Raw genomic sequence first — 26,028 nt, 5'->3', positions numbered from 1 at the left:
TTTTTTTTTTTTTTTTTTGAAATGTCGTGATTGTTTCAGTTATTTTTATGCAATCAATCAATATCCATATCATTGGACGATAGATGGCCATATTTTTAGATCAACCAGTGTACGCATCATCGCTGAAGATCTGTCAATGTCGGGTCTATTTTTACCCTGGATGTCTGTCTCTCGTGGCAATATGCCCGATTGGGTGCGAGAAACAAGAGCATAATAACAATGGTATAGTATTTTGAATTGAGTTGAAGATGGCGGATAATGTTTTGCAGAAGTGCAGTGTTAATGTAGTGTAGGTCTGAAATTAAGATGATACCCACACTGCGTCTATCCTATTTGCTAGGAGCGCACAAAGTACCCTATGATGCAATACGCCCCAATCCCCACACTGTCGCCAGAACAAGCCAAGAACATGTGCTAAATTCCCCTGCTGGTTAAGATGGCTCATCTCTCAGTATCAATACAGGATAGATGAATGCTGGAAAAAGCGTGGGATTTGCATACTGCGTATACTGCCATGGCTGCTAACTACATGCCCAAATGCCAACCGAGGCCCGAAATTAAGATGCAACAGGTAATAATAGGAGTAATAATATACCGTTTCTATCTAGACATCAATGATCCTTAATAAACCCCCAAAAGAAGACCGGGGTTTCCCACTTTTCTCTTCTCTACTAATTTCTTTTTTTTTTTCTTCCCTGGCCAAACAAAATATAAATCCGACTGGCTAAAGGAGCAAAGCTGCGGCCAATTTTCACAGATGAAGTCTCATTGCGAGTGTGTGAGACGTGCACAATCAAATCGAAATGAAAAATAATGAAGGAAAAGTGATTGGGGCGCCAAGTGGAGAGTAATGGAAAAGAATAAGGAAAGTCACAAAAAGGAAAGAGAATGAGAAAAAGAAAACATCGCTATGGCTCTTCGGGTTCCTCGGAGAATAGACCTATTCGCAACCGGTGTGACTGTGAGCCGAGTTAGCATGTCCCAACGAATACCAGCGGCAGGGATAAACATACGAAAGGAAGCTTAGGAATAACCACTCCCAGTGTAGCAAGGAAATTGATGGTGAAGTATGTCAAGTCGTAGTTGGTGTAATGTGTGCTGAGAAGGAAAAGGCAGATAGGAACGCAGAGCAGGAACTTCTTGGTCGGGGTGTATTGATCCCCATTGTCAATCTGTTCCCACATGTTGAGGTTATCGTAGGCACCAGCGTTGAATTCGAATGGGATGCCCCGCACCCAGTGGAACATAAGGAAAGAGCCGAACATGTAGCTGATGTTGGTGAGGGTCCATGATGTCTCCTGTGAAACACCGGGGATGATATCGTAGAGGATCTTGAGGGCAACAATCAAAACGAAATGGATTGTCCAAGCACCTATAACCACCACAAAGGTCAGCATTCTACTCCACCAGTATCCAGATATCTATCTCCCTATCTCCCACACACAACTCACCCTTAGCGTGGACCCAGTTCGCATTCAAATTGGGCAAGGCGGCCTGATCACTGGTGCGCTCAATGGACTCCGGGGGTTCCTGGTAGATGAGACTGCTGGACCTCCTCCTTCTTCCGGCCTTGGATTGGGACATGGCAGAGTTCGAGCGCAACCGATTCGGCCCAGTGTCAACCTCCGGGGGGAAGGAGATGGCACGGGGAATCAATAGGGAAGACACTTTGGCGGTATTGTCGGGAGAGAGGAATGGGAAATTGTAGCGACAACGGGAGAGGCTGGTCTACGAAGGAGACCAAGAAAAAAAGGACGAAGGGGGAAAAATGGAAAAAAGGATTGGATTGCGGTGGTGAGGAGAGACACGGAAGGCCTTAATATTAAATCTGAGGAGAAACCCAAGCAGAGGTGCTTCTGGAGAAAGACAAAAGGTTCCGACCGTGAGATCTGAGGATCGGCAAGTTTGGGTCACGGGAGCCCGCAGAAGGGGAAGCAGAAAATCAACGTAAATCAGACAGATGGGCGAATAGGGGGGAGGGATGCGATTATATTTAATTTATTAAAAGAACCAAACGAACGACGAGGAAAATTCAAAGAAGCAGAAGAACAAGTTGGGGCAATAAATGATTTGCAGCTGAGAGGCGGAAATATGAGAAGGAAGAGGCGGAAAGGAAAAAGGGTGGGAGAAGAAGAGAAGGACGATGGGAATAGCGACACGGGAAAAAGCCTTCGCACGTGGCCAGAAAAAAAAAAGAAGAGAGATACGAAGAGAGGATACCACTAAGGATTATAATTAGGGACTACGACCATCTAGAATAAATAATAATTAGATGGAGATAGATAGTATCTAGCAGAGATCGAGGAATCTTCTGTCTCCCTTTGACGCTATCACCAAAGCACACTAGGAGATTAACCAGAGGGCGAGACTCAACGCCATTGCAAGTCGCCAATATTTCCGTCGCGGCCTGCATATATTGGGTCATATCGTTTAGTATTATTGTCAACAGTTTTATTTGACACAACCGATTCTATTAATATCATCTTCCGTTCGTTGCTTTCTTTTTGCCTTCTTTTTGGTCCGTCGCAACAAATAGTATCGTTTCTGGTCTGTTTCGCTCCCCGTAAATTTTTGACAGGCGGAGGAAAGAAGAATCGCGCCCACAACGTCTTCGCTTCTAGTCCAGCCATCGCCAGTTTGACCCCCCTACGCTCCTTACCTCCTATTTCCCCCTTATTCCTCATTAAGCATGCCTGGATCATCGGGCGATGATAATGATTCCCGGACCGCCTCCGTTGGTGGGCAACGAACACGTGGGAATGGCTCGACCGAACCGTCGCGACAGAACTCTCAAGATCCGATCTCGAACGCGAATAACAAGAAGCGCAGACGAGGGAAGACAGGTGATCGCGAAACCCGTGACTTTGTTCCGCAGGGTGGTTCTTTCAGCGCAAATCCCCTCCAGGTAGATCCGGATAGCACATCTAGCTCCGGCTCGGACTCATCAAGTGACAAGGAAGAGTCTGACAACTCGGATGATGGAAGCGCAGATCCTTCAAAAGATAACCCTCATGCTGGGTCCACTGCACCCGCGATCAATTGGAATAAAGGCAGGAAAAGTGCCGTCAGAACAACCCTGGGCGGGCGGGCGAACAAGGCGGCTGAGAGCAAACCGGTCTCCCAATTTGATGCGGTAAATGGAAAATACTGGCGCAGTGGCAGTGCGTCTGCTTCGTCTGACGCTGAGGAAGCCAAAAATAGAGATGAAGATATGGAAGAAGGGGAAGTGGATGAAAGCTCCGCTGGGTCGGATCAGATGCATGACTCTGGTGACTCGGATGACTCCGAGTCCCTGGGATCAGAGGCTGATGATTCAATAATGCTGAACATTGGTTCCCGCAGTCAGGGCAATAGCCCGAGCAAGAATCAGAATGGTCAGGCTTCCTTGGACAATGATGGCTCTGACCCCGAGGCTCGTCCGGCCAGCCTTCTGAATGGCAGCGCCTCCCATGCGCAGAATGGAATTATAGAGACTCCGGTGCAGACCAAGGAGGGCGCTCTTCAGAGTTTCTCTAAAAGATACCCTACAGCTCCAACAGCCCTCGCTGATCTAGAACGCAAAGACATGGAAGTCCAAGCCAGATTCATGTTCTATGATCGTGATATTAACGACATTGATCTCCAGCTACCAGTAGCCTGCACAGAATGCTTGCGAGAAGGCCACCTCGCTGAGGTGTGTCCTTCGAGAGAGGTACGTTTTCTATATTATGATCATGGGCTCTGTAGTGTCATAGCGATGTCTTGGGGTTAGTTCATATAAGTTGGCAGCTGACAAATTTCAGTGTGTACACTGTGGTGCCTGGAATCAACATCAGAGTAGCTTCTGTCCTTCCTGGAGAAGATGTCAAAAATGCCGGGAGCGTGGCCACGATGAGGCACGATGTACCTCACCTCTAAAAGGTTCCGCTTCCGAGACGCCTTGCGATCTATGTGGATCGCCTGAACACTTGGAGCTCCAGTGCGACAACATGTGGAAGATTCCCCGACCGGTCCCATCTTCAGGGTCCGTTTTTGTTTCCATATCATGCTCGCATTGCGCAAGCAACCGCCATATTATGGGTGATTGCCCATCCCTCCCCCGTCCAATACTATCATCTTCATGGACGCTAAAAGGGCTGGATGAAAGCCTGGTCACTAACACCAACTCGGTGGTTGGTGCCCGTAGAGGAGGTGCTCCCATGACGAGAGGACAACGTGGGAACGGTGGAATGAAAATCAGGGGCCGAGCAGACCAGCGCTCACCATCGCCGGACAGCGATGACATGATGTCCAGACCAGGACAGCGGCCACCCATTGGTCGAAACAATTCAAATCGTCCTAACATCCGGATTGGAAGTGGAATTGGAAAGAATAAAAATCTGGGCCCTGGAGGACCAGACTACGATTCCCGGCGAGACTACCGAGACCGGCAGGACTATTATGGGAATCACTCCCGCCAACGGTCAATGTCTCCCAACACACGCCCCGGCCGGGGACGTGGCAGGGATAGCTGGCAGCCGGCCCCCCGCTCTCCCCCACGAGGCCGTGGAAGGCCAGCCCCTCGTAACACCAGAGGCGGTGATCGTGGTGGTCGTGGAGGCGGGCGTGGGAACAAACGAGGTGGAAACGGGGATGCCTACCGGCCGATGCCAAGTTCCGGAAAGAAGGCCTGGGACAAATACAGGCTCTAATGATGCAAAGAGCAGAAACGCCAAAGCTAAGAGACTAATGATGTTGTAGGTTGATTGTATATTGCTTATGTGCTTTCAGCAGACGCATTGTAGATGGCTCGATCTATGTCAGATTCACCATGACGACTCTGATCGCCTATTGGAACGAATGTGTGGTGTCACTTGAAAGAGTAGTGCCTGCAGAATACCTGCGGGCCTGAAGTCAGATTCAACCGGCAAAAGCAGCCTGGATAGGTATAGATCCACGAAGCCATTGATTGGTTCGGTTGCTGTACAAAAAATGATATGTGTACATGTTATCATCGACAACGTCTTATAATGAATTATCTCACTTTCAGGGACTTCCTGAAGATGCAATTTCCAAATCGGTCTGATATACTGCCACGGGGTATCATGCGTTTCAATAGAGCAGGAGGTTTATCCTTGCTGTTCACTGGTAGGGGGTTTAACTTCGTCTCGATGTCCCACGAAACCTTCATCGAGGATTTTGATTAGATCGTCTAGACGCTCGATGCAAATGTCTGTATGTGCATGGTCCTTCAGGTGACCATTGCGGTCATTCAAGAGCAATACGGTAGCAGCACCGGCCATGTGGCCAGCCGTGATGTCATCCAAGCTGTCACCAACCTATTGGCCATTAGTACTGATGGTTTTGGCCAGAAGGTATAGGTTCTCACCATGATGAGGCTGTCGCCACGATTGTCGAGACCCCATTCGCTTGCGATATGCAAGATACCAGCTGGGTCTGGCTTGGGAAGCAGATTAGGAGTTTCTCGGGTGACAATAGGAAGAAATTCATGAGTGGGGATATATTTTTCAAGCAGATGCAAGACGGGTGCTCTGCAACCTGGTGGATTAGTCACTGTAGCCATGATTAATCTGAATGAAGACATACTCGATATTCCGCGTACAGAGGGCTCTCTTCAGCCCACGGCCGTGAAGGTAATCCATCAGGTCGACGAGTCCTGGCTGGGGCTCCTGAGTGAGCATTGCCTCTCGCTCGACAGCTTTGATCTTTTCGACAGCAGCCAGACGTTCCTCGGGAGTTGCGAGACGTTGGATATGGTGTAGAATATCGACATTCTTGTCGATCCCGATTGCATTTCTGGGTTGTTAGCTGAGATAGTTTCAATTGTTTAGAGGGTTATATACCGCATCTTAACAAACATGTGATGTTGTGGCAAGCTGTATATGTTGTATGAATATCTTAAATTGTATATCAAGAAGAATATAAGGATTGTAGATAATCTCACCATAAAGTCCCATCAACATCAAACACAATTCCCTTCAACGGCGGGGCACTGGATGACTCTCTCCGTGCTGGATCGAGGGGTGCGAATCTCCGCTGACGGAGGGCGTATCTTTGGATAGATGACATGATATGAGAGGATTTAAGTATTCTAACGATGGGTTTTGACATGTATATGGGACGGAGAGATGGTTGTTGATGGAAGAAGAGATGAAGTTGAAGCTGAAGTGGGGATGGATAAAGCTTCACTGAAACTGAAAGCGGGGATGCCTAGCAGTGTTTTCATCGGCAAGAATCGATCTTATATATTATATATCTAGTGATTCGATATTCTTTTAGAGAATAAGACATTCAAAGTCTGAATTCCTTTTATTCAATATGAAAACCAGGGCTGTTCCTTCCTCTGTGCCGCTGCCTGCTTTCTTCGCTCGAACAAACAGCCTGCGATGAAATGAACTCTTCGTCTCTTCTTCCATCGTGCGTGGATTCCATCCTTTTGATATCTTCAATCAGCTTCTTTCTCTTATCATATCAAGTCCTTCCTTCAGTTGTTACACTACTTATCAATCCATCTCAGTTCTCATGGTATCATGACAACAAAGACCCCCGACCACTTCCCGCCCAATCATGAACCCATCACCATCAGCTTTCGCAAGACTGCATCTCTAGTCGGTGCTTTGGCATCGTTGAAAGCGCTGCATGCCGTCGTCTTCGTCTTCAAAGTGAAGCCTGAGAGCGTCCAACACGCCATCAGCCGAAAGGAGCATCGCATCGTGGACATTTCTCTCTCTGCCATCCCAGACAGTCTCTATCGACTGAAGAATGAAATCGACTTTGCTGCTTCCACGGAGGGTGCTCATGCCCCGAATAACACGCCCAGTGAGTGTGGTTGTATGGATATCAAGGCGACAACCACGGAGGAAGATAAGCCCTCGTCGTGCTTTCACAGCCCCATCATGCAGGTCTCGTCGAGTATCTCGCCTGCGATCCGGATGTCGCAGTGTATTCTGACGCCTTCTGCTGATCGACCGATGGAATCCATCCCTGCCAATACTACCGGTCATGCTATCGACCCGGTGCAGATTGCCAGTGAATCCGTATATTCGCCAGTGGTGAGACGGAGTGAGACAGAGGGAGTGATACAGTCTGAATCGTCTGGCTTACCAGAAAATACACCGATTATCCCCTCGCAGTATGTGCAGATTGTGCCATATAGCCAGAGTCGACGGTCCTCGCTTGATTTCACCGAACTTCAGCTGTCGAATGATTCTCGAGCACGAATGAAGGATTTGCACTCAATTCGATCCGTGGAAAGCTATCCGGGCAAGTTTCCTGTCAGCGATGGCCTGGAATTTAGTTCGTTGGCATCTGCGCAGCATCGACTGCGAGGAAGAGGGACAACGTCTGTGAGGCCTTTCTCGGATATGTAGATGGGTTTGTGCTGGATGTTCACTCTGTTTTCATCATTAATGGGATTACTGGATAGTATAGAAGGCATGGTCAACAAAGCCAATACACTGCATTCGTTTGATAGACTACTGTTCTTGAAGAATAGGATGATTAGGATATCCCATGGCCTTGACGATGATCTGCGCACTTTCCAGCACTTTCTGCTTGCCATTTCCTCTCACATCAGTGCCCACAAAGCCGCCATGAGCATCCTCAAACTCGGTATGTTTGATTGCCTTCCAGATCCCATGTATTTGATCCGCAGAGAGGGGGATCTACATCATCAGTATCCTATATACCACCAAGGACAGGGACAGAAGAGAACCCACCATATTCGGATACGACCACATAAACGTAAACGACACCGTCCCCGGCACCCGATCAACATGATAAACACCACTCGGCACAACCGCAATCGAATCCGCCACAAGCAACTTCCCCCCTCCCAACCCCCTCCACCAAAGCACCGCACTCCCCGGGAAATGTCCCCCGGTCTTAATCACCACCATACCGGGCTCATCATACAGCGGGACCATCTCTCTCCCCTCCCAAAACACCAGCCTCAACTCGCTCTTATCCCGCCTCATCACCCACTCCGCGTCTTCGCCAGCCAAGTACACGGGACAGGCAAAGGTATCCGCCCAGTGCAGGGCGGCGCCGAAATAGTGCGGGTGCGAGATGACGATGGCGTGGATGCCGCCGAGCGAGTTGATGTGCGTGATGCTCTCTTCGTCGAGGTAGGTGAGGCAGTCCCAGAGGAGGTTTTTGCCCGAGGGCGTGCGGCAGAGGAGGGCGCGGTGGCCGATGGCGAAGCGCGGGACGGTGTGGATGGTTATGAGGGCGTTGGGGTGGTTTTTGTCCGGGAGGAATTCGTTGTGGTGCGTTTTTTTGGAGTGGAGGGTGGTGAGGGTTGTCCAGGATTGTCTGTTAGTTAGTAGTCAGTATTTGTATTGTGTTGAGATGGAGAGATGGAGATGGAGATGGAGGACCCTGATGCGGGAATGTATTGGCGTGGATCATCGCAGATTTTACACGAAGAGAGGTTATCAGTTGTCGAGTGCTGGACTCCGCACGTCGTGCAGATGAGAAGGTCAAGGGAATTCATTTTGTTTTGTATAGTCACCTAGTTAGCTGGGAAGGTGGTATATTGAAGCTGTTCTGGTGCTGTACAGGACGCTGACATCATGTATACTCCCCGCCTACGTCAGAACTCTATATACTGTATTCAACCAATGCTTTTGATTATGAGCTGGGAATCGGTGTACATGTATCACACAGCCAAAAAAAAATGGGGCACAGGCAGGTCCTCATCGCTAATCACCCGCCAGACGCTGAAAATGTGCAAGAAGGAGAATCACTATGTGGACAAAGAAGGCGATGACATGATATCAGATATTAGACGAGAAGAAAAAAAAGGTTACAACTTCCACCCAGTCCATCCTAATGACAAGAAATAAATTGAAGAAAAAAAAAACGAAGAGAAAGGGGTTTCACATGCAAAGACGCTGGATCAAATAAATGAACTAACAGGGTAAATGTTCAACTGCACAGGTTCATAAGTTTCGTAAAGATAATTTTTGGGGGAGAATAATTGTAACATCCGGATTAATCAATGTCATCATCGATCTGGTCCGGACTTCCACGGTATCGACTTCTCTTTGGATTGCCAGGGCTGCTATACTGACTGCCAGAGTTCAGCGGTCGAGGCCCTGTCGGTTTCCGTGGTGGCGGCGTGTTGCGCGGGGATTTCATGATCGAGCTCTGCTACGAGGAAGTTAGCTTCAAGTATTGCATCAATTTGGACTTGGATATACGTACCCTTGAAGCAACACGCGAGGCGTAGGAGCGTTCCTCGTCGTCATTGACCTTGGGTGGTCTCTCGGGAATTAATGGTCCATCATCCCGGATCTTGGGCGGCCTTGGTGGTCCCGTGTGTCTTGAGCTTGCTTCCGAGTAGCCTGCATCGGATATTGGAGACAGACGGCCAGGACCACTGTGTCGGTTCTGGTTGGTGTTGACCGCCGACAAGCTGGGATTCGACCCCCACTGCTCTGGAGGAGCTTGGTAGACTTGAGCCTGTGTTTCAAGCTGAGACTGGTATCGGCCTGTGGGACCCTGGCGTGGCTGAGGGTGTTGCATATCGATACTGTCCCGGTGGGCTCGGTACTTGGGAGCTTCGGACATCTGCGACGGAACCAAAGGAGACGGGGGACGGTTTTCCTGCTGTTGTTGATCGTCCAGTGTGAATGTGGAGCGGATTTTATCATCACCCTGGGGATCGTAGTAATCGTTCTTGTAGGGCTGACCAAGGTCAGACCCTGAGCGAGACACGTCAAACGATGCACGCTCCTTCCGTCCTGGCTGGATGCTGTTGCGAATATTGTCACCCATAGAAGAGGCTGTGGTCTTGGACCAGCGGGAGATCTTGGGGAAGAAGGAAGAGCTGCTCGACTTGTGTTTGCGTTGCTTTTCGTTCGTCTTGGGAGGAGTCGACTCGCTGCTGAGTGCACCGCTGGCCACTGGCCCACGCGGCGACGTCGAGACAGGAGCAGATCCTCCCCTTTCGCTTCGAGCCTTGGAATTCTCACGAGACGCCATGTTTTGACCCGGAAAATCTCGGTCGTCAAGCTCAGCCTCTTCATCGGCCTCGTGGACGGTGCTCACGCGGTGCTCGGAATCTCTGCGCAGTTGATTGCCTGCGGCAGGTCGAGAAGAGTTGGAGAGGTATCCAGAGTGATCCGGAGATGAAGTGCCGGCATGACCTTCGGGCTCATATCCCTCAGTATCGACACTCGGGGCACGAGTGCCTCCACTGCCACGGTAAAACATGTCGTCCTGTCCAGCCCGTAACATTTCAACTTCTTCCAGGAGCTGTTCCAACATGTCTTCGATCTTGGTCAGGTCATTTCCGGATTTGAGGTTCAGACCCTTCAATGCACGCTTGAACACATTCTTCCGTTTCGAGCGCATATCGTCAGCATCATCTGCAGAATTTTGGCGAGGTGGTCTTGGGCCGCTGGGGGGCTGGGGACGTGGACCACCGAGAGCCTTGTATGTTCGCTCATGCTGTCTTTCATTGGATTCCATGAGCATTCCATCCTGCTGAGAAATGAACTTCTTCATCTCCTCGAAAGAGTTGCGCATCTCCGCAGCACTTCGCACCAGGGACACCAGGATTTCCGTGTCCCGTGCGTTTCGTTGAGCGTCACGGACAGTGAGCTGTAATCAATCAGCGAAGATCCAGAAAATGAAAGAAACAGAAAAACTCACATGATCCATCAGCGCAATGATATCCTTGGACTGGATCCTGTCGATGCCTTTGCCCGTGGCACTATCATACAAGGGGGAACCAACTCCATGAGAATAACCACTCAGGTTCCGCTGATGAGAAGGCGTGAAAGAATCGTCTGCTCCAGGGCTATCGAAGAGACCCATACCACCAGCGTCCATGCCACCGAGACCCTTGCTGCCTGGCCTGGGAGAACCGATACTCGGAGAAACCGGGTTGGGCGCCGACACATAGCCCTCATCCTTGACTCCTGGCGGTGTGCCAAACATCTGGCCATGGTCAAAGTAGTTATCTGGGGCATAGGGATCCGCGGGGTAGTAGTCTTGGTTATAGCCCGGTTGCTCACCAGATTCCATTCCTAGGCCTCCACTGTCACCTGCAGCAGCGTTGTCGTAGAAAGGCGAGTGACCAGTCTTGGGGGGCGTCGAGTTATAACCCCAGTGGTCTCTGTTGTCGTGGGAAACGCCACCAGCGGGACCCTGGATAATCGACGGGTTGGTGTTGATCTCGGACTCAGAGTCCAGGTCATGGTCAACATCTGGCATGGGGCTTTCCAAATCACGCATGTCAGCAGGGAAAATATTGGCCGGATCAAATTGGTCTTCGATCGACTGTGTGACACTCTGGGGAGGGGAAGTGGCACCCATCCTCTTGGGGAAGGATGTCTCATCGGGACTGGAAGCATCCTGACGCTGCTTCAAAGGACTGCCTTGGCGAGAGCTCTGAGAGGGTTCCGGGCAATCCATCGACTTGTTACTGCGAGTCTCGAGCTGCTCTGGAAGGTTATGGTGGGACCGGTTCGCATTCTGTGCGGACTTGGTGTCGACAATCGAAGGATCTAGCAGCGAGGCGACTGCCGATTCAACGGTCGATGGGTGGACAAACTGAGGGTTGACACCGGTACCTTGGCCGACCTGCTTCCCTTGGTTGGCCTTTTCCAAGTAATCGATCTCGCTATCTTCGGGGTAGTTCATCCGCTTGGCGTCAAGGGTGGTGTTGCTTCCTGCCGTCGAATGCTGATAGCCGTAATCGTCATCAGCCTCGGAGTCTTGCGCCCAGTTTTCTCGAGACGGCCTGGGCGATTCTTCGTATCCGAGTTCGTGGCCAACTTCTTTTTGCAGTCTCAGTATCTCAATCTGACTTTCTATACTGATCCCTCCTGCCCTCGTCGACCTGGCAAGGTTCGTACTCGGCGCAGAAGAGAGCGAGGATATGGAGAATCGTGGTTCCAGTTCTTTCTCACCTTCAGAGTATGCATGTTTATCATGCGGAGCCGACGAATGCTGAGCACGGACCTCGGTCAAATCGCTCGCTACACTTTGGATTGGGCTAAGAGTCCTCCGCTTGGTGTTTTCACTAAGATTGTCGTCATGATCGTCATATGCGTCAAGGAGGTTGGCAGCGGCCGCAGCTGCAATGGCTCCAGCAGCGGCTTCTCCCATGGGTGAACGGCTTCCCTCACGCAAGTCACGATCGGAAGCACTATGGATAGAGAGGTTGTGCTGCGACATGTTGCTGTGACGCAGCCCTAATTCATACCGCGTGTCTAGAGGGGTGCGGTTTGGAGTGCGAGATGTGGGGGAGGTAACCTGCAGAGGCGATTCACGAGGTACATCCTGGTACCTAAAGTTCTGATGAGGGGTAGCTGTCTCGGTTCTTTGCGAGAGCAGGGAGTCTCTGGTAAGTTCCGTTTCAACCGCACTGCGCAGTGGCATGGGTGCTACGTTGTGTCTTTGGAACACGAGCTCCGTCTCGTTGATGCTCGGAGCACGGCTCCTCGACTCACTTCCCCGTCTGCTCTCTGTTTCACCCATACTAGACTTTGACTCATGGCGTTGAAGAGCGGCAGCGGTCAGGGCCGTTCCCACGATTCCAGCCTTTTCAGCATCACGCAGCCCTCTGCTCCTCTGCCGTCGTAATTTATCGGTCTCAGTCAGGTCTGGTCGGTTGGCCCATTTGACATAGCCCATGTCGGAGATTTCACTGCCCTTGCTTGACTTGCGTTCTTTTTTGCTCGGTGCAGGTGCGGGTGCGGGTGTGGGTGCAGGTTCACCAGCGAGCACAAGGCCCTCGTCCTGGCTATCCTTGTTGAGGACCACCTTTGGCTTCCGGACGTCAGGTGCGCTTGCATGCTTAGAAAGCCGTCGTCCGAGTTCGTCTCGAGACGGGGTACTCGCCGGCGAGTAAGCTTCTTTGAGCTCACGCTCGAATTTGGATGTGTTGAAGCTGACCTTTTGGTCTTTTTTCAGCTCTTTCAGCTCAGGGAGGATTAATCTGCGGATGGCGTCTTCGACGGTTTCGAGAAGTTTAGGGTTGTTGATGGATGATCTGTTGGAGGTTCCTGAGCGGAAGGACTGTTGGTCGCCTGACCGGCGGCGAGAAGACACCGCGGAGGCACTAAGCAAGCTCGACTCTGGGCTAGCCATGATGTCGTCGTCGATATGCCCTTGGAAACGTCGTCTAGGGGATTTGAGATCTTGTTCAAGGATATCCTGATCGCTGCGGCCCATTTCCCTTTCTGCCCGTCTGCGTCTACTGGCAGAGGTGTTACGGGGCTCGTTGCTCAGCTTCTCAGCGACTCGGTGTGCAATCCGCTCGTGGCTAAGACTGCGACTTCTTTGTCGGGTTGGGGTTTTAAGTAGGTCTTTTGAATGGTGGCTGGGTTCTCTTGACAGACTTGAACTGCGCTTTCGTCGTGGACCAGAAGATGATGGAGGGGCATCCAGCATGCTATCCGCTGGCATAGAAGAAATATCCGAGGTTGGTTGGATCAACCTGGTGTCGCGAGAGAGGCTGGAGAGCTCACTGCTCTGATCGCCGCGGTTCACAAACTCAATCTCAAAGGGAGGTTGGCGGGAGGAGTGATGGTTGTTATTATCATCGGTAGCAGAGTTGGAAGAACTAATACTCTGATCATCCCCACTGGGTTCCGCCAGCTGCCTCTGTTTTGATGGGGGAGAGCTGAGTGAGATGCGACGGGAGTAGACAGGTTTCCGCTGGCCACCACCTTCTGTGATTTGGATATGATGATCTTTTTGGTCCTTGAGCTTGCGGGCCGTGGACGGGGTGACTCTGACCCGGACACTGGGACGAGAGACGAGAGAGCCGGAGCCCTTCCCTCCTTCGAAGTACTCGATCAGGAGGGAGGTTTGTGAGTGTTGCGAGTGGGACAGCTTGGAGTCGTCCCCGCGCTCGCGCTCGCGCTCACGATGCCTCCGCCGGGAGGTGGGGATAGTAACGGGACTGCCGTCGTCTGGGATTGAGTACGACGTTTTGTCTGTGCGGCGAGAGACGTCAGTTGCCAGATCAGTTCCTGTTACGCTGCCGCCAGTAGTAGTGTCGACAATGGATTCAGTGGGGGCGGGCAAGATCGGTCTGCGGGTGTCGACACCCATCATGGATAGGAAGAGGTCTTCAGCCAGCCAATATCATACTCTGTCGGAATCGTGAAGGGAAAGAAGAGAGGAGGAGACAAGGGATGGGAGATGGAGACTGGGGTGGTGTGTGCTGACAGACAGGAAGATTGTCACTATCGTAGAATAACGATGACGGGGGAACGGTGGGGGGGAAGAGGAAGTGGAGAGTGAATACAACAGGTGAAGCGTACCAGCGCAAGGGCAAGAAGAGCAAAAAAACAATCAAAGGGAAGAATAATAATTCCCCTGTATCTCTGGATATGAAGAAGAAAAGGAAGAGGAAAAGAAAAGAAAAGAAGAATCAGAGATTGAATGCAAGTTTCGCAAAGCTTCAGCCGCTAATCCCTCACTTGATGGGCAGCAAAGAAGAGCTTGACCGATAAGCCAACAACAATCGGTGTGAGTCGAGGATATCACAGGCAGAGACTCCACCGGGACGGAAGAGGACAGCCGAAAGAGGAAAGAAATAAAATAAATCCAGGTTCGGATTCAAATCCCAGTCTCTTTTTTTTTTGTTTTTGGGATGGGAAGAAATGAAAGTGTGGGAGAAAAAGAGAAGGCTGGTCGAGGGTATAAAGAGACGCTGGCCAGCTGGCGGAGAAAAGAACGAGACGGATTTTTAGCGGCGAACAACAAACGCCGGTCGGAGCAGGAGATTCAGTCAGAATAGTTGCAAGTATTGAGAGTAATATAAAATAGGGAGAATATAATATTATAGAAGAAGAATGTAGAATATCCCCCACTTCCACCAGACGATGCTATCCCAATGCAAGGTGGCTGGGCGCTGTACACTTCATCTTGACTGTCACCTTCCATTCCCTCTCTTGTTCGTGGCCTTGTGTTTGTATCTGTCTGTATACCTATTCTGTATAATAGTGTCTATAAGGTACTTGTATTTCATCCGGTAACAATATCAATTATTCTCTGCCTGTAAGGAGATCGGAAGATTCTACAGACACCAATAAAACCCTGTGGGTGTGACTGTGACGGAAAGTGACCTGTACCCTCCTGTACCACAGCCAGACAGTCTGAATACCTCGCAAAAGAAACCATCCTCATCGGTCTCGTCTCAGTCTCAGAAATCAAGGAAGTTATCCAACTGCCATGCCATGCCATGTAGACTCCTGTCTGAGATCTGAAGCTCACCTGAAACCCGTATACAACAAACACATCTCACCCATCCCAATCACACCCAGCCAGGAGAGCAGGTCAGCATCACCAGAGCCTAACAATTCTCCATCTGGCAACGGATGCGACCCTCACGATGCATGGAAGCGTACCTGATCGAGTCATAGACCGGCGGTGATTGGTGTAAGGCTGTGGTGCTGCCAACTCATCACATCCATCATCACACACCCTTTTTTCCCCGCGCGAGTCGGGGGGAGGATTGAGAATTGCGATGGTTGGATTGGCTTGGGGTATTATTGCAAGTGCCGAGAGTGCCGGAGAGTCACAGAAGTAGTTCTCATTTTTGAAGACTAAGAACTAGTTGTGATTATACTCTGGGCTAAACTCAACAGACGGGAGAAGTGCATCCCAGCCACCTGCTCCTTGCCGCATCTTGCTTTCTCGATGCATCGATGCATCGATCAGATTCTTCTAATAACAGTGAAAGACGAGTTGATATAAGTAGTTGACTATATAGAGTGACGATAATATTAGCTCAGGCGAACCACGGAAGCACAGACTCATCCATGGAACGGCATATTACTCCATATTAACACCTACCAGGCACTCATCAGGCAACTCACAACGGTGTAGTCTACAGCTTCATATCATTTATGTGCAGGTACTAGTCCACGTACCTTACAGATCTATAGCTTTACTGCATTCCTAGCTTGATTAGATCTGACAGATTACCTATCATCCTGACGTTCTAAATATACTCAAAGCTAGGCTTTCATCTCAGCCCTCGCAGCTATCCCTGTCTACAGGCTCAAGACTGTCAATAGTTACAATATCATAAAGACTAAACAATCCTATATCCACAGGCTAAACTCCGAATACCAAAAAGATATAAATAATGCCATCTCATGTCAAACAAGTCGCTTTTTGTGCTTTGCTTTTGATTACCACCCTCAGATTAGTCGTCGTTGCGTCGCTTGAACTTCAGTCCCTTATTATTGCCGGGCTGGCTGCCGTAGTTCCGTCGTCCTTGTGGCTGCTTCTTGTCCCGGCTGAGACTTGCTCCCAGCTGGATGTCAATGCGTGGTGGTGCGGAGAATCCGAATCCCTTGGCCACCTTGACCAGGTCCAGTTTGTTCACGTCGAACACGGAACGCAGGGAATGCGAGGCGTACGCTTGAATGTAGGAGCGATATCCTTCTTTGGCGGACTGTGCAATTGTCAGTATACGATTTATTTTCAATGATAGATAATACATACCTTGTTGAGATAGTAGTTCTGGCCAATAAGCTTCTCCAGCTGAGACTGCACGTTGACAATCTTCGAGGCGGGAAACTCAAACTCGACGACAGGAACACGTGCCTCCTTCAGGTGTTTCAGGAAGCCAACCTCCGACGGTTGCAGGAACATCAGACTGCGTCCCTTTCCGTTGGCACCACGAGCGGTTCGACCGACACGGTGGATGTAGTCACGCGGGTCATCCGGAGGGTCAAACTGGATAATCCAGTCCACAGCAGGAATCTAGTCCATGTTAGACTCATCTCATGTAGAATGCAGAATAATCAGAACTTACATCCAAACCTCTGGCAGCAACGTCAGTACAGATCAAAGTTCCCTGTGATGCGTTGCAGAACTCGAAGAAAGTGTTGGTTCGCTTCTGCTGCTTTTGCTTGCCGTGCAGCTCAAGCACGGGCAGATCAATGTAGTTGAGGAGCTCCGCGTGGTACTTGACACAGTTGCAGCTGGAGAAGAAAACAATAATCTTCTTCTTAAGGTTGCGCTTCAAGAAGGAGAAAAGAAGCAAGAAACGCTTGTCAGCCTCACAGAGAACGTATCCCTGCTCCAATCCCTCCACCGTACTGTGCTCCTTTCGGTGGTCCACGTTGATGTAGAGCGGGCCGGGTCGCAGCGATATCCGGGCCAGATCCTCGACCTTGGTGGTCTGGGTGGCAGAGAACAACATAGTCTGTCTCTCCTCGGCGGGGAGGATCTTAATAATCTGGCGCATCTCATCTTCGAAACCGACTTCCAGAATACGATCAGCCTCGTCGATGACCAGAGTCTTCATGTTCTTGAACACGAATCCGGGGGTGTTCTGGAGGTGGTCGAGCAAACGTCCGGGGGTAGCAATCAGCAGGTTAACACCCTTGGTGAGCTTCTCTGCCTCAGCGCGTCGGTTTGCGCCTCCAATGACGATACCGTATGTCTGCGAGTGGTGAGCCATGAGCTCTCGGGCGACACCGAAGATCTGCAGGGCCAACTCTCGGGTGGGCGAGACGACGAGAACACCAGTACCTATCCAGCGTTAGTAAAACGACGACTCACATAGCCAATGGATGACGGCTCACCATTTCTGGGCTTGAATCGCAAAGCACTCAGCATCTCAACAGCGGGAATCAAAAACGACAGCGTCTTTCCAGAACCAGTCTTCGCAGCGCCCAGAACATCCCGTCCAGCCAGCGAGGGAGGAATTGTTCGCTGCTGAATCTCAGTCATGGTCTCGAAACCCATATCCTGAATAGCCTTCATCGTCTTGTCGGACAGATTCAATTCCGTAAACTTTTGCGGCTCGGTGCCCATCTGTGGTAGAGTAACAGCATCCGCCGAAGGAAGGTCGGCAACATTATCCTTGTCGTCTCCATCCTCGGCCTCGGATTGCTCTTCATTGTCGTCCTCCTCACCCTTCTCCTCAACAGCCTCTACCTCCTCCTCGCTCTCCTCATCACCAGAAGAATGGTTCACTTTGCGCTTCTTCGAGGCTTCCTTCTTGGATTTTCCACTCGACTTGGCAGCCTTCTTCGCGACGGGGGACTCGGTGACGGTTGGCTTCGGGGTATCATCGTTTTCTGCTCGCGCACCGGCGCCGTGTCTTCTCTTTCTCTTCTTCGAGATGTCCTTGGCAGTGTCCACTGGGATTGGCATTTTGACGACCTTTTTTTACAGACAATAAAAAAAGGTGTGTGATGCGTTGGTCAGTGTTTGAAAAATTATCCGCGATAACTTCTTTTTTTTCTTTTTCTTTTTTTTTTCTTCGGTCGGTGAAAGTTCTGGCAACCTCCGCGTCACGTGGTGATATGCTGATAAGCTATTTTAAAGCCTGATAAATAAGGCAGAAATATAGATATTAACCTTAGGCACCAGGTACCGATCGAGGCATCTAACTTTCAGGCATCTATGTAGGCATTAAGATAAGGCACAAGACATCCATTCATCCGTGTCCATACGCAGAAGTCGGTACGAATATCGGTTATCCATGGTGCCTGGAGATACTTTTGATGGCTATTACTGTAGACTATGATAGATTAGTTTGAGACAGGAAGACAGGCTGCAGAAACGCTACTGTCCTGTCGCCTTGCTGCGTCGCTTATAAAGTGCAGCATCCTTAAGTTTAATATAGTTAAATATTGTTAGAAAATGTGTTATTGTCATTTAAATTAGACAGATATCGAGTCGAGAATTCAAGACAGCCAAGATTCAAAGTAACAATTCCAATGAATCCAGACCACAGTAACCCCCAAATACCAATAGGCTATTGTACCTGGCAGTCCCTGTCAGCACTAAGAGCTGTGCAGCCCCTTAGTTAGATAAGATGGTCTTATTTATGAGCACATCACAAGACTGCAGTAAAAAAGCGGTGGATGAACAGCAGACCGTTACTGTAGTCTGGACATAGTATGTAGTAGTAGCCGCCCATGTCTTACATGACAGCCAGACAGACTCATCTAGATCGAAATCATGCACCCCAGAGCGGCGACAGAATAGATGGGTTCAGGAATATTCCTGAAACAAAGCCAGCCATGGACGAGAGATGACAGGAAATATGTATGGGAAATTTGATATAAACACTCGAAACGAAGTGGCCAAAAGGCGTTGTTAGTGAACTGTGGTTCTGCCCAGGGTTCAGGGCTCGCATTTTAAGTTGCCAAAAATAGGTTTTTTTTGGGTTTCCCTTGGTACGGCTATGATACATCGGATACGGACTCGGGAGTTACGGAAATTTACAGTTACGGAAATTTACACTCAAGAATAAAAATAAGGCAAAATAAAAGAAAAGGCCAAGGCTGAAGTCAGTTCAGGATCGAATCCTGGAGAATCATATCTAAGACTTTCACGTCAAATCAGTAAGAGCACGAGATTGACCATGTTGGAGTGGGCTGTCGACGTCATGACGCGCATTCCGGCCATGACGATCCCGCCTCAGTATGTTGATCAGGGATGGGAGGAACTGGTGTCTGGAGTCAGACTCTGGAGAGAAGAGCAAATAATTTTATTGAATGAGAGATGATGATTGGCTGGATTAATAAAAACAGGAATAGCTCCAGAGCGAGACGAGGGTGACGCAGACAGAGCGGCTGATGGGAGGATTTGGATGTTCAGCGCGGGTGGTTCTCCAAGAAAGAGCCGGGAGGCTGTGCAGTGACAGGCGGGAAGCAGTTGGATAGGATCATCTCATTTCTGAGGCGTCTTACTGTCGATCGATCTTATATAAGTAGGCATTGTCCTTTGAGCCTTTAAGTATTCAGTAGTAAGGACAGAGTAGGAGAATTTATGTCGAGATAAAGCCATGACATTGAGATCGCTAACTCGTACTCGTATGCATATTAATAGTATGATACGTAATTGATGCAAAACGGCCATCAATCACGTATGCAGGCAGAATAATTCCACGATGCTCTGGTGTCACCCACAGAGACGGACCAGAAGTGGGCGGTTTGTCTTACAGATTCATTCCCCAGAGCAAGTAATGATGGGCGATTCGACGATCCTTTGTAAGATTCCAGCCTCTACATTTACCACCCACAGTCTACCTCCATGTACACTGTACAATAATATGCATCCTGTAGGTACTAAGTAAAGCTGGTCTTAAGTATCCAATAATCTAATACAGTATTCAATACGATCCGCCGAGGCAAACCACTCACGCACGGCAAAGAACCAAGTCACAAAGCCTAAGGATGAGAGCCACTATGCCCCCTGAAGTGACGCGCGTGCACAGATGGAACTTTTCTCTATTGTGAACTTTTTGCCGTAGAGCACGGGCAGATCGTCCATGGGGAAAAAAGCCTGACTGACCACCGCCTTTTTTTTTTCTTGGAGCTGAGTCTGAGCTGAGGGGGGGCGATTATTTTTATGCTTAATTGACCATTGTCCCTAATATTATTACCTATATTTTTATCGACTGTCACCTGTGTGCCTCTGTCTTTGATGCATTCAGAACAATAAAAATAAAATACACACGGTACGACAGCTGTAACGGCGAATTCGGGCGGTGTCTCTGATTGGCCATAAATTAGCGCCCTCGTGCTGAGTCATCATTCCTGCGGTCTCTCTTGCAACCCCGTTTGGGATCTTTTTGGTCGAAGAAGAACCAAACAAGCCGGAAGAAAGAGAGTCTGAGAGTGAGAAAAGAGAAAAAGACGGGCCTCCAGAGTCTGTCAACTTCTTCTTCTTCTTTTTCTTCTTCTTTTCTGTCATTTCATCCAAATCGATCGGATCAACACAGACTCCAACAGACACAGCCAAGATAGGCCGACTAGGGAGACAAAGACCCCGTCCCATCCCCTAGTGCCTCTCCCTCCATCCTTCTTCTTCTTCTTCTTCTTCCTCCTCCTCCCTCCACACTCCGTCTGGCTATACTGCGTGTCGCCGTCCCGCTCGCTTTTCCTCGTCCGGCTTAACTGTACGGCCGTCCTTCTTTTGACTCTCCTTCCATTCTTCCTCGATCTTTTTTTATCACTTTTTTATCTTTCTTCTTTTTTCATTTGCCTTTTTTTCCCATCTTTTTTATATTCGTCACTCTTTATCTCCGACCGATCTTTTATCGTTCCATTCCTTCGTTTTTGATCTCGTCGCAATAAAATCGCTCTGGTAATCGATTTGCCCTTCCAATGACGCCGTGATCCCATCAATTCCCAATCACGGATTACTGCCTTTTTTTTCCCGCATCTTTTGGGCCCTTTTCCGGCTCGTCCTTCGTTTCAGACTCGATCCATATAACCATCTCGAAATACAACCTCAACGTCCCATTCCCACCCCCTGGGATACTTTCCGCATCCGGCCGCTACCAATTCGGGTACTCTGGAGTACCACCTTCCATCTAACGGCCTTCCTTTCTCCCTCCCCTCCCCCTCTCTTATCTCAACCACTACAACTTCCTTCTCTCGAACCCTCGAGGTAGACACTAGTGATCATCAGTCAACATGCGGTTATTATCACTCCTCGCATGTCTGTACGTCGGGTTTCTCGCACCGTTGGTGTCGGCCGTCAACCTGATCGAATCCAAATCCCTCAACCTCTGCCAGGACAGTTCCAACTTCACTGCAACATACTTCAGTGTCACCTTCACCGCCAATAACAGGTCGCTTGCCTTCAGTTTCGATGGTGTCGCCGCGATTACTGGTAAGGTGACTGCCGATATCACCCTTACTGCCTATGGTTATGAAGCGTTCAAGAAGACCATCAACCCTTGTGACATGCCCGAATTGAAGGGTCTCTGTCCCATGACTGCGGGCTCTATCGACGTCCCGATCGCCAACATGGAGCTTTCTGAAGATGTCGTTTCTCAAATTCCCAGTAAGCTTCCCTCCTAACTGAGCGAAGCGATCAATCTCAACTAACCACTGTAATCAGGTATCGCGTACACCGTTCCGGACCTCGACGCCAATGTTCGTGTCTATATTAACAAGACAGATACTGGCGAGAGTATATCTTGCCTCGAAGCGCCTTTATCCAACGGCAAGACGGTTTATCAGAAGGGTGTGGGTTGGACAACGGCCATCATCTCTGGATTGGGTCTCACGGCATCCGCCATCACTTCCGGTCTGGGGCACTCAAACACCGCCGCTCACGTCGCAGCCAATGCTCTCTCGCTCTTCAGCTTCATGCAATCGCAGGCAATTTTCGGTATGGTCTCGGTTCACATGCCCCCTATCGTCGAAGCATGGACACAGAACTTCCAGTGGAGTATGGGTATCATTCATGTCGGATTCCTGCAAACCATCTGCACTTGGTACCAACGGTCGACCGGAGGAACTCCTTCGACCACCCTTTCAGATCTCTCCACCTCCTCGGTCGAAGTGCTCAAGCGCAAGAAGCGATCTTTGGATTCTGCTGTTCCAGAGGTCGCTAGAAGGGCTTCGGGTTACCTGATGAAGCGGGCCAACACACAATCCGAAACGGCAACCTCTGACACCACCACCGTTCGCGGTATCACTCGTGTTGGATTCGAGGCCAAGATTGAAGAGACCAACATCTTCCTGACTGGATTGATTTTTTTCGTCATCTTTGTCGCCATCGTTTTGATTATCGTCGGCCTCTTCAAGGTCATTTGTGAGGCCCTTGCCAAATCCGGAAAAATGAAGAGCGACAAATTCCAGGACTTCAGAAATGGATGGAGAGTCGTCTCGCGAGGAATTCTGTTCCGATTGACTCTGATCGGTTTCCCTCAAATGTGTATTCTTTGCTTGTGGGAGCTGACTCGTCGTGATTCCGCCGCCGAAGTCGTTTTGGCCGTCATCATGATCCTGTCGATTGTTGGCGCATTGGGTTGGGCAGCGGTCAAGGTCATCCTCTTGGCCAAGCGATCAGTCACCATGCACAAGAACCCGGCGTACATCCTCTACTCGGATCCCACGTGTCTGAACAAGTGGGGCTTCTTGTATGTGCAGTACCGCGCTACAGCTTACTACTTTGTCGTCCCGGTTCTCGCCTACATTCTCATCAAGGGCATGTTTATCGGCCTCAGTCAGCCGGCCCCTGTCGTCCAGACCGTGGCTTTGGTTATCATTGAAGCCGCCATGCTGGTTGGCGTCAGTGTCCTCCGCCCTTGGATGGACAAGAAGACCAACATCTACAACATTACCATCGCTGCCATCAACTTCCTCAACTCCATCTTCCTTCTGATGTTCTCCAACGTCTTCAACCAGCCTGGCCTTGTGACTGGTGTTATGGGTGTCGTTTTCTTTGTCTACAACGCTGTGTTTGCGCTGGTTCTTCTGATCCTGGTCTTGATTGCTTCGATTTACGCTATCGTTTCCAAGAACCCTGACACTCGCTACCAGCCGATGAGAGATGACCGTGGCTCTTTCATCAAGTCGCAGAGCCAGCTGACCACCGAGTTGGACGCCTTAGGAGCTACTGCTCGCGGCGGTGACATGAAATCTTCGCCGTACAAGTCGAGCCCCTTTGAAGATGATGATGCATCTTTTTCCAGCGGCAACGGAGCCAGCGTGAGCCGTCAAAACCTCGAGGTCTCGCACGAGGGCAGTTCTCCCCATTCTCGCGCGCCTGTCTCTCCCGTGGATCCTTCGGTGCCGCTGTTCCCCAGTGACACCTCGGCCCAGCGGGGACCTCCTAGTTATGACAGCAACGGCCTCATTGGGCGGTCACCGTCACCAGTCCCCCGGGGCTATAATGCCTCTCCTTTCAGTGGAGCTTCAGCATACAGAGGACAGAACAACGCAAGTCCCTGGCAACGAGGAGCCGGCTACGACCACTAAAGGATTACCATGATTTCTGCTTTTTCTTTCTTTTTCTTTTTTTAGCTTCACCCGAGATGAAGATATGGCTCAGCGCAGGATATGATACCCCTGGTGTCTTCCATTGCTCATTGATTTAAACCCCTTTTCACCGAATTCATCCTCGGTGTCTTTGGTCTGTTTATCCTGTCCAATTTTGCCATTCTTCTTAAGTATAGTGTGATATACTGAAAAATTCTTTTCTTTTCTTGCTATCATTCTGTCCTTGTCAGGATCATTTTCCTTGTTATTACCGTCGGCGTTCTGATGCATTGGTTTTGGAGATCGGTCTTGGGTTTGATATTTGTGAACTATTTTCTCCGGCAGGGATATAATTAATCTCTGGTCCAATGTCCTTGCGGTGTACTATCTGTGATTTCATGTATGAAAGAAGTCATAATGTCATGGCCAACGTTATAGACGTGAGGCATTTCGAAACACTTGCTTTTTTGTCTTCTGGACCAGCCGATCGATTGGGTGGACTTCTATAGAGTTGATTTTCTCCAGTACCTAAACCATCTTATATTACATGCTTGGCCATGTCACTTTGTTTCTATTCAACTAAATTTATGAAATCCTGTATCTGATGTTCTAGACTTTGCTTATTAGATATATCATCAATCAGATCTTATCGATCATAAGTTTGAATCCAAATATTTTTAGCAATCCAAATACGGAATACTGAGGACAGAAATGTATGCATTGCATGGCCGTTCGATGGACGGAACAAACAGCGTGATAATCTAAATTTACATAAACCCATTAGGTTAGGTGACTGTCCGTTTATATTTTGCTTGTTCTTGTTCGTCAAGTTTTTCCTCAAAAAGATTGAACACATCACGCCGGGACCGTTAGAAAAAAAAATAAAAAAGTAAAAAACCCTCATCTAAGAAGGGAAAAAAAGACAAAAGTGCTAGAAATGAGACTGGAAACAGATCAAAAGGAAAAATGGTTTACAAAATCATCGACCCTCGCCGAGACCAGGGGGAGGACCTGCCATGCCCGGAGGCATACCCCCAGGTGGTGGCGGTAGAGAGAATCCTTCTTGGCCCGGCATACCACCAGGGGCCGGGCTGGGGCTGAATCCTGCGGGACCTCCAGGGGGCGGGATAGGAGGGAAGCCGGCAGAGCCTGGTGGGGGGATGGGGAAGTTAGGGAAGCCACCTGGGGGAGGAGGGAAGGCTTGGCCGCCTGGGGGCATGTTGGGGAGAGGAGGAAGGCCACCCGGAGGGGGTGCGCCTGAGCCGGCAGGGAAAGGAGGGAAGGGAAGGCCGCGAGCACCGGGGGCTGTGTGGAGAGGGTTAGTTTGCTATATGTTGATGGGCAGCAGTTGGGAACGTACGAGGCATGCCGGGTGCGCCTGGTGCGCCTGGCGGAGGGATACCAAATGGAGGAGGCGGAAGTTGACCTGGTCGACCTGGAAAAAGAATTAGCATTGATTTTTTGGTTTATATTGGGCTCGAGACATACCAGGGAACGCGAATGGCGGAGGAGGATAAGCACCCGGCGGCACCATAGCAGGGTTAGGAACGGCCTGGCCCTCTGCAGCGTACGAAGACGTGATCGAATCAATGACCGATTGTGCCTTTTCCTGACCGATTTCTATACCATCATGTCAGCGATTTGCCCATCGTGGATATATTCCAGGGAAAAAAAGGGCCGCCATACGTTGGTAATATTCCACCACGTTCCTCAAGTGATTTCTTCCCGAGTTATGCGCCTTGCGCACACTCATCGAGTCGTGCGTGAGATAGACATCACAGTAGTCACCTGCAGAGCATTAGCAGACTGCAGTTGGAGACATTGTCGAGGAGGAATCGCGAGCAGCAAAGCGGAAAAGCATGATGGGGGAGCGGGATCCTACAGAAGAGTGCACGGAAAGTTAGCTTGACGTTCAACAAGTCTTCGGAAAAGGTGTACTTATATTTAGGCATTTTGAAAGCTTCCAGATAGCAAGTCCTTTCTTTAAATGTCCCAGAGATGGATTCTAGACTCGGTAGCGCTCAAAAGGCGCGTGGCGCGTGGAAGCTGCTGCTGCTTGCGCTGGGAACCGGGTCGTCGTGACGGAGGCAAAGAATGCAGGAATTGGCTTCTCGTAATTCTGCAGCGGTGCGATGAGTCGTAGGAATCTCAGATTGTTCCGAGGCGATGCGATCGGAATTGGACGTCGGTCTTTGTTGGAGAAACTCGATGGCGGAGGTTGCCATATAAAGGCGGTGTGTAGTGGCAGAATACGTCTACTTCTGATTCAATATCGTTCTCATCAGATTATATTTATTGGTTTTTATTTTATGGGGATTTACTGGGTGATAAG

General features: G+C 49.7%; 10 protein-coding genes across 10 annotated transcripts; 3 read left to right on the top strand and 7 right to left on the bottom strand.

The window, feature by feature from the left end:
• Positions 1–571: 571 nt before the first annotated feature.
• On the bottom strand, positions 572–1,913 carry ASPWEDRAFT_208240 (ORMDL family protein). The gene is made up of 4 exons (XM_040832286.1): positions 1,452–1,913; positions 1,014–1,372; positions 658–959; positions 572–600 (listed from the first exon to the last, which is right to left on the bottom strand). The coding sequence occupies exons 1-3, from the start codon at positions 1,582–1,584 to the stop codon at positions 909–911; spliced, it is 543 nt and encodes a 180-aa protein (XP_040694084.1). The 5' UTR covers positions 1,585–1,913; the 3' UTR covers positions 572–600; positions 658–908.
• A 776-nt stretch (positions 1,914–2,689) lies between these two features.
• Positions 2,690–4,670, top strand: ASPWEDRAFT_22589 (zinc knuckle domain protein; the record flags this gene model as incomplete). The annotated part of the gene is made up of 2 exons (XM_040832358.1): positions 2,690–3,691; positions 3,783–4,670. 2 exons carry the CDS (start codon positions 2,690–2,692, stop codon positions 4,668–4,670), a joined length of 1,890 nt encoding a protein of 629 aa, XP_040694083.1.
• A 417-nt stretch (positions 4,671–5,087) lies between these two features.
• Positions 5,088–6,048, bottom strand: ASPWEDRAFT_166476 (putative haloacid dehalogenase-like hydrolase; the record flags this gene model as incomplete). The annotated part of the gene is made up of 5 exons (XM_040829998.1): positions 5,088–5,297; positions 5,348–5,510; positions 5,566–5,775; positions 5,823–5,855; positions 5,924–6,048. 5 exons carry the CDS (start codon positions 6,046–6,048, stop codon positions 5,088–5,090), a joined length of 741 nt encoding a protein of 246 aa, XP_040694082.1.
• A 251-nt stretch (positions 6,049–6,299) lies between these two features.
• ASPWEDRAFT_208317 (uncharacterized protein) lies at positions 6,300–7,465 on the top strand. The gene has a single exon (XM_040832287.1). The coding sequence runs from the start codon at positions 6,510–6,512 to the stop codon at positions 7,347–7,349; it is 840 nt and encodes a 279-aa protein (XP_040694081.1). The 5' UTR covers positions 6,300–6,509; the 3' UTR covers positions 7,350–7,465.
• On the bottom strand, positions 7,455–8,473 carry ASPWEDRAFT_166474 (putative metallo-beta-lactamase domain protein; the record flags this gene model as incomplete). The annotated part of the gene is made up of 3 exons (XM_040829997.1): positions 7,455–7,643; positions 7,698–8,292; positions 8,358–8,473. The coding sequence occupies 3 exons, from the start codon at positions 8,471–8,473 to the stop codon at positions 7,455–7,457; spliced, it is 900 nt and encodes a 299-aa protein (XP_040694080.1).
• A 500-nt stretch (positions 8,474–8,973) lies between these two features.
• On the bottom strand, positions 8,974–14,052 carry ASPWEDRAFT_166473 (uncharacterized protein; the record flags this gene model as incomplete). The annotated part of the gene is made up of 3 exons (XM_040829996.1): positions 8,974–9,132; positions 9,187–10,587; positions 10,639–14,052. The coding sequence occupies 3 exons, from the start codon at positions 14,050–14,052 to the stop codon at positions 8,974–8,976; spliced, it is 4,974 nt and encodes a 1,657-aa protein (XP_040694079.1).
• A 1,704-nt stretch (positions 14,053–15,756) lies between these two features.
• On the bottom strand, positions 15,757–18,591 carry has1 (ATP-dependent RNA helicase HAS1). Its single transcript, XM_040832288.1, has 4 exons — positions 17,547–18,591; positions 16,772–17,493; positions 16,459–16,719; positions 15,757–16,408 (listed from the first exon to the last, which is right to left on the bottom strand). Exons 1-4 carry the CDS (start codon positions 18,118–18,120, stop codon positions 16,157–16,159), a joined length of 1,809 nt encoding a protein of 602 aa, XP_040694078.1. The 5' UTR covers positions 18,121–18,591; the 3' UTR covers positions 15,757–16,156.
• A 2,807-nt stretch (positions 18,592–21,398) lies between these two features.
• On the top strand, positions 21,399–23,696 carry ASPWEDRAFT_22583 (transient receptor potential ion channel family protein; the record flags this gene model as incomplete). Its single annotated transcript, XM_040832357.1, has 2 exons — positions 21,399–21,771; positions 21,829–23,696. 2 exons carry the CDS (start codon positions 21,399–21,401, stop codon positions 23,694–23,696), a joined length of 2,241 nt encoding a protein of 746 aa, XP_040694077.1.
• Positions 23,697–24,498: 802 nt separating this feature from the next.
• Positions 24,499–25,874, bottom strand: ASPWEDRAFT_33783 (putative U1 snRNP complex component Yhc1). The gene is made up of 6 exons (XM_040833861.1): positions 25,639–25,874; positions 25,579–25,584; positions 25,383–25,484; positions 25,185–25,316; positions 25,057–25,131; positions 24,499–25,001 (listed from the first exon to the last, which is right to left on the bottom strand). The coding sequence occupies exons 1-6, from the start codon at positions 25,646–25,648 to the stop codon at positions 24,676–24,678; spliced, it is 651 nt and encodes a 216-aa protein (XP_040694076.1). The 5' UTR covers positions 25,649–25,874; the 3' UTR covers positions 24,499–24,675.
• ASPWEDRAFT_207719 (uncharacterized protein) lies at positions 25,557–26,017 on the bottom strand. Its single transcript, XM_040832285.1, has 2 exons — positions 25,639–26,017; positions 25,557–25,584 (listed from the first exon to the last, which is right to left on the bottom strand). The coding sequence occupies exon 1, from the start codon at positions 25,919–25,921 to the stop codon at positions 25,718–25,720; it is 204 nt and encodes a 67-aa protein (XP_040694075.1). The 5' UTR covers positions 25,922–26,017; the 3' UTR covers positions 25,557–25,584; positions 25,639–25,717.
• Positions 26,018–26,028: the final 11 nt, after the last annotated feature.

This window comes from Aspergillus wentii (assembly GCF_001890725.1).
Source record: "Aspergillus wentii DTO 134E9 unplaced genomic scaffold ASPWEscaffold_1, whole genome shotgun sequence".
Lineage (NCBI taxonomy): Eukaryota > Fungi > Ascomycota > Eurotiomycetes > Eurotiales > Aspergillaceae > Aspergillus > Aspergillus wentii.
This window is presented reverse-complemented; position numbering and strand designations above follow the sequence as displayed.

Excerpts from the sequence above, each read along its gene's own strand:
- ASPWEDRAFT_208240 (XM_040832286.1), bottom strand. The coding sequence starts at position 1,584 with ATGTCCCAATCCAAGGCCGGAAGAAGGAGGAGGTCCAGCAGTCTCATC. Across the intron at positions 1,373-1,451 it reads GAACTGGGTCCACGCTAAGG|GTGCTTGGACAATCCATTTC; the intron begins GTGAGTTGTGTG and ends TGGTGGTTATAG. Across the intron at positions 960-1,013 it reads TTATTCCTAAGCTTCCTTTC|TCACACCGGTTGCGAATAGG; the intron begins GTATGTTTATCC and ends CTCGGCTCACAG.
- ASPWEDRAFT_208317 (XM_040832287.1), top strand. The coding sequence starts at position 6,510 with ATGACAACAAAGACCCCCGACCACTTCCCGCCCAATCATGAACCCATC.
- has1 (XM_040832288.1), bottom strand. The coding sequence starts at position 18,120 with ATGCCAATCCCAGTGGACACTGCCAAGGACATCTCGAAGAAGAGAAAG. Across the intron at positions 17,494-17,546 it reads GCGATTCAAGCCCAGAAATG|GTACTGGTGTTCTCGTCGTC; the intron begins GTGAGCCGTCAT and ends AACGCTGGATAG. Across the intron at positions 16,720-16,771 it reads TTGCTGCCAGAGGTTTGGAT|ATTCCTGCTGTGGACTGGAT; the intron begins GTAAGTTCTGAT and ends AACATGGACTAG.
- ASPWEDRAFT_33783 (XM_040833861.1), bottom strand. Across the intron at positions 25,317-25,382 it reads CGTGGTGGAATATTACCAAC|AAATCGGTCAGGAAAAGGCA; the intron begins GTATGGCGGCCC and ends ATGATGGTATAG. Across the intron at positions 25,132-25,184 it reads TCCGCCATTCGCGTTCCCTG|GTCGACCAGGTCAACTTCCG; the intron begins GTATGTCTCGAG and ends TTCTTTTTCCAG.
- ASPWEDRAFT_207719 (XM_040832285.1), bottom strand. The coding sequence starts at position 25,921 with ATGGCAACCTCCGCCATCGAGTTTCTCCAACAAAGACCGACGTCCAAT.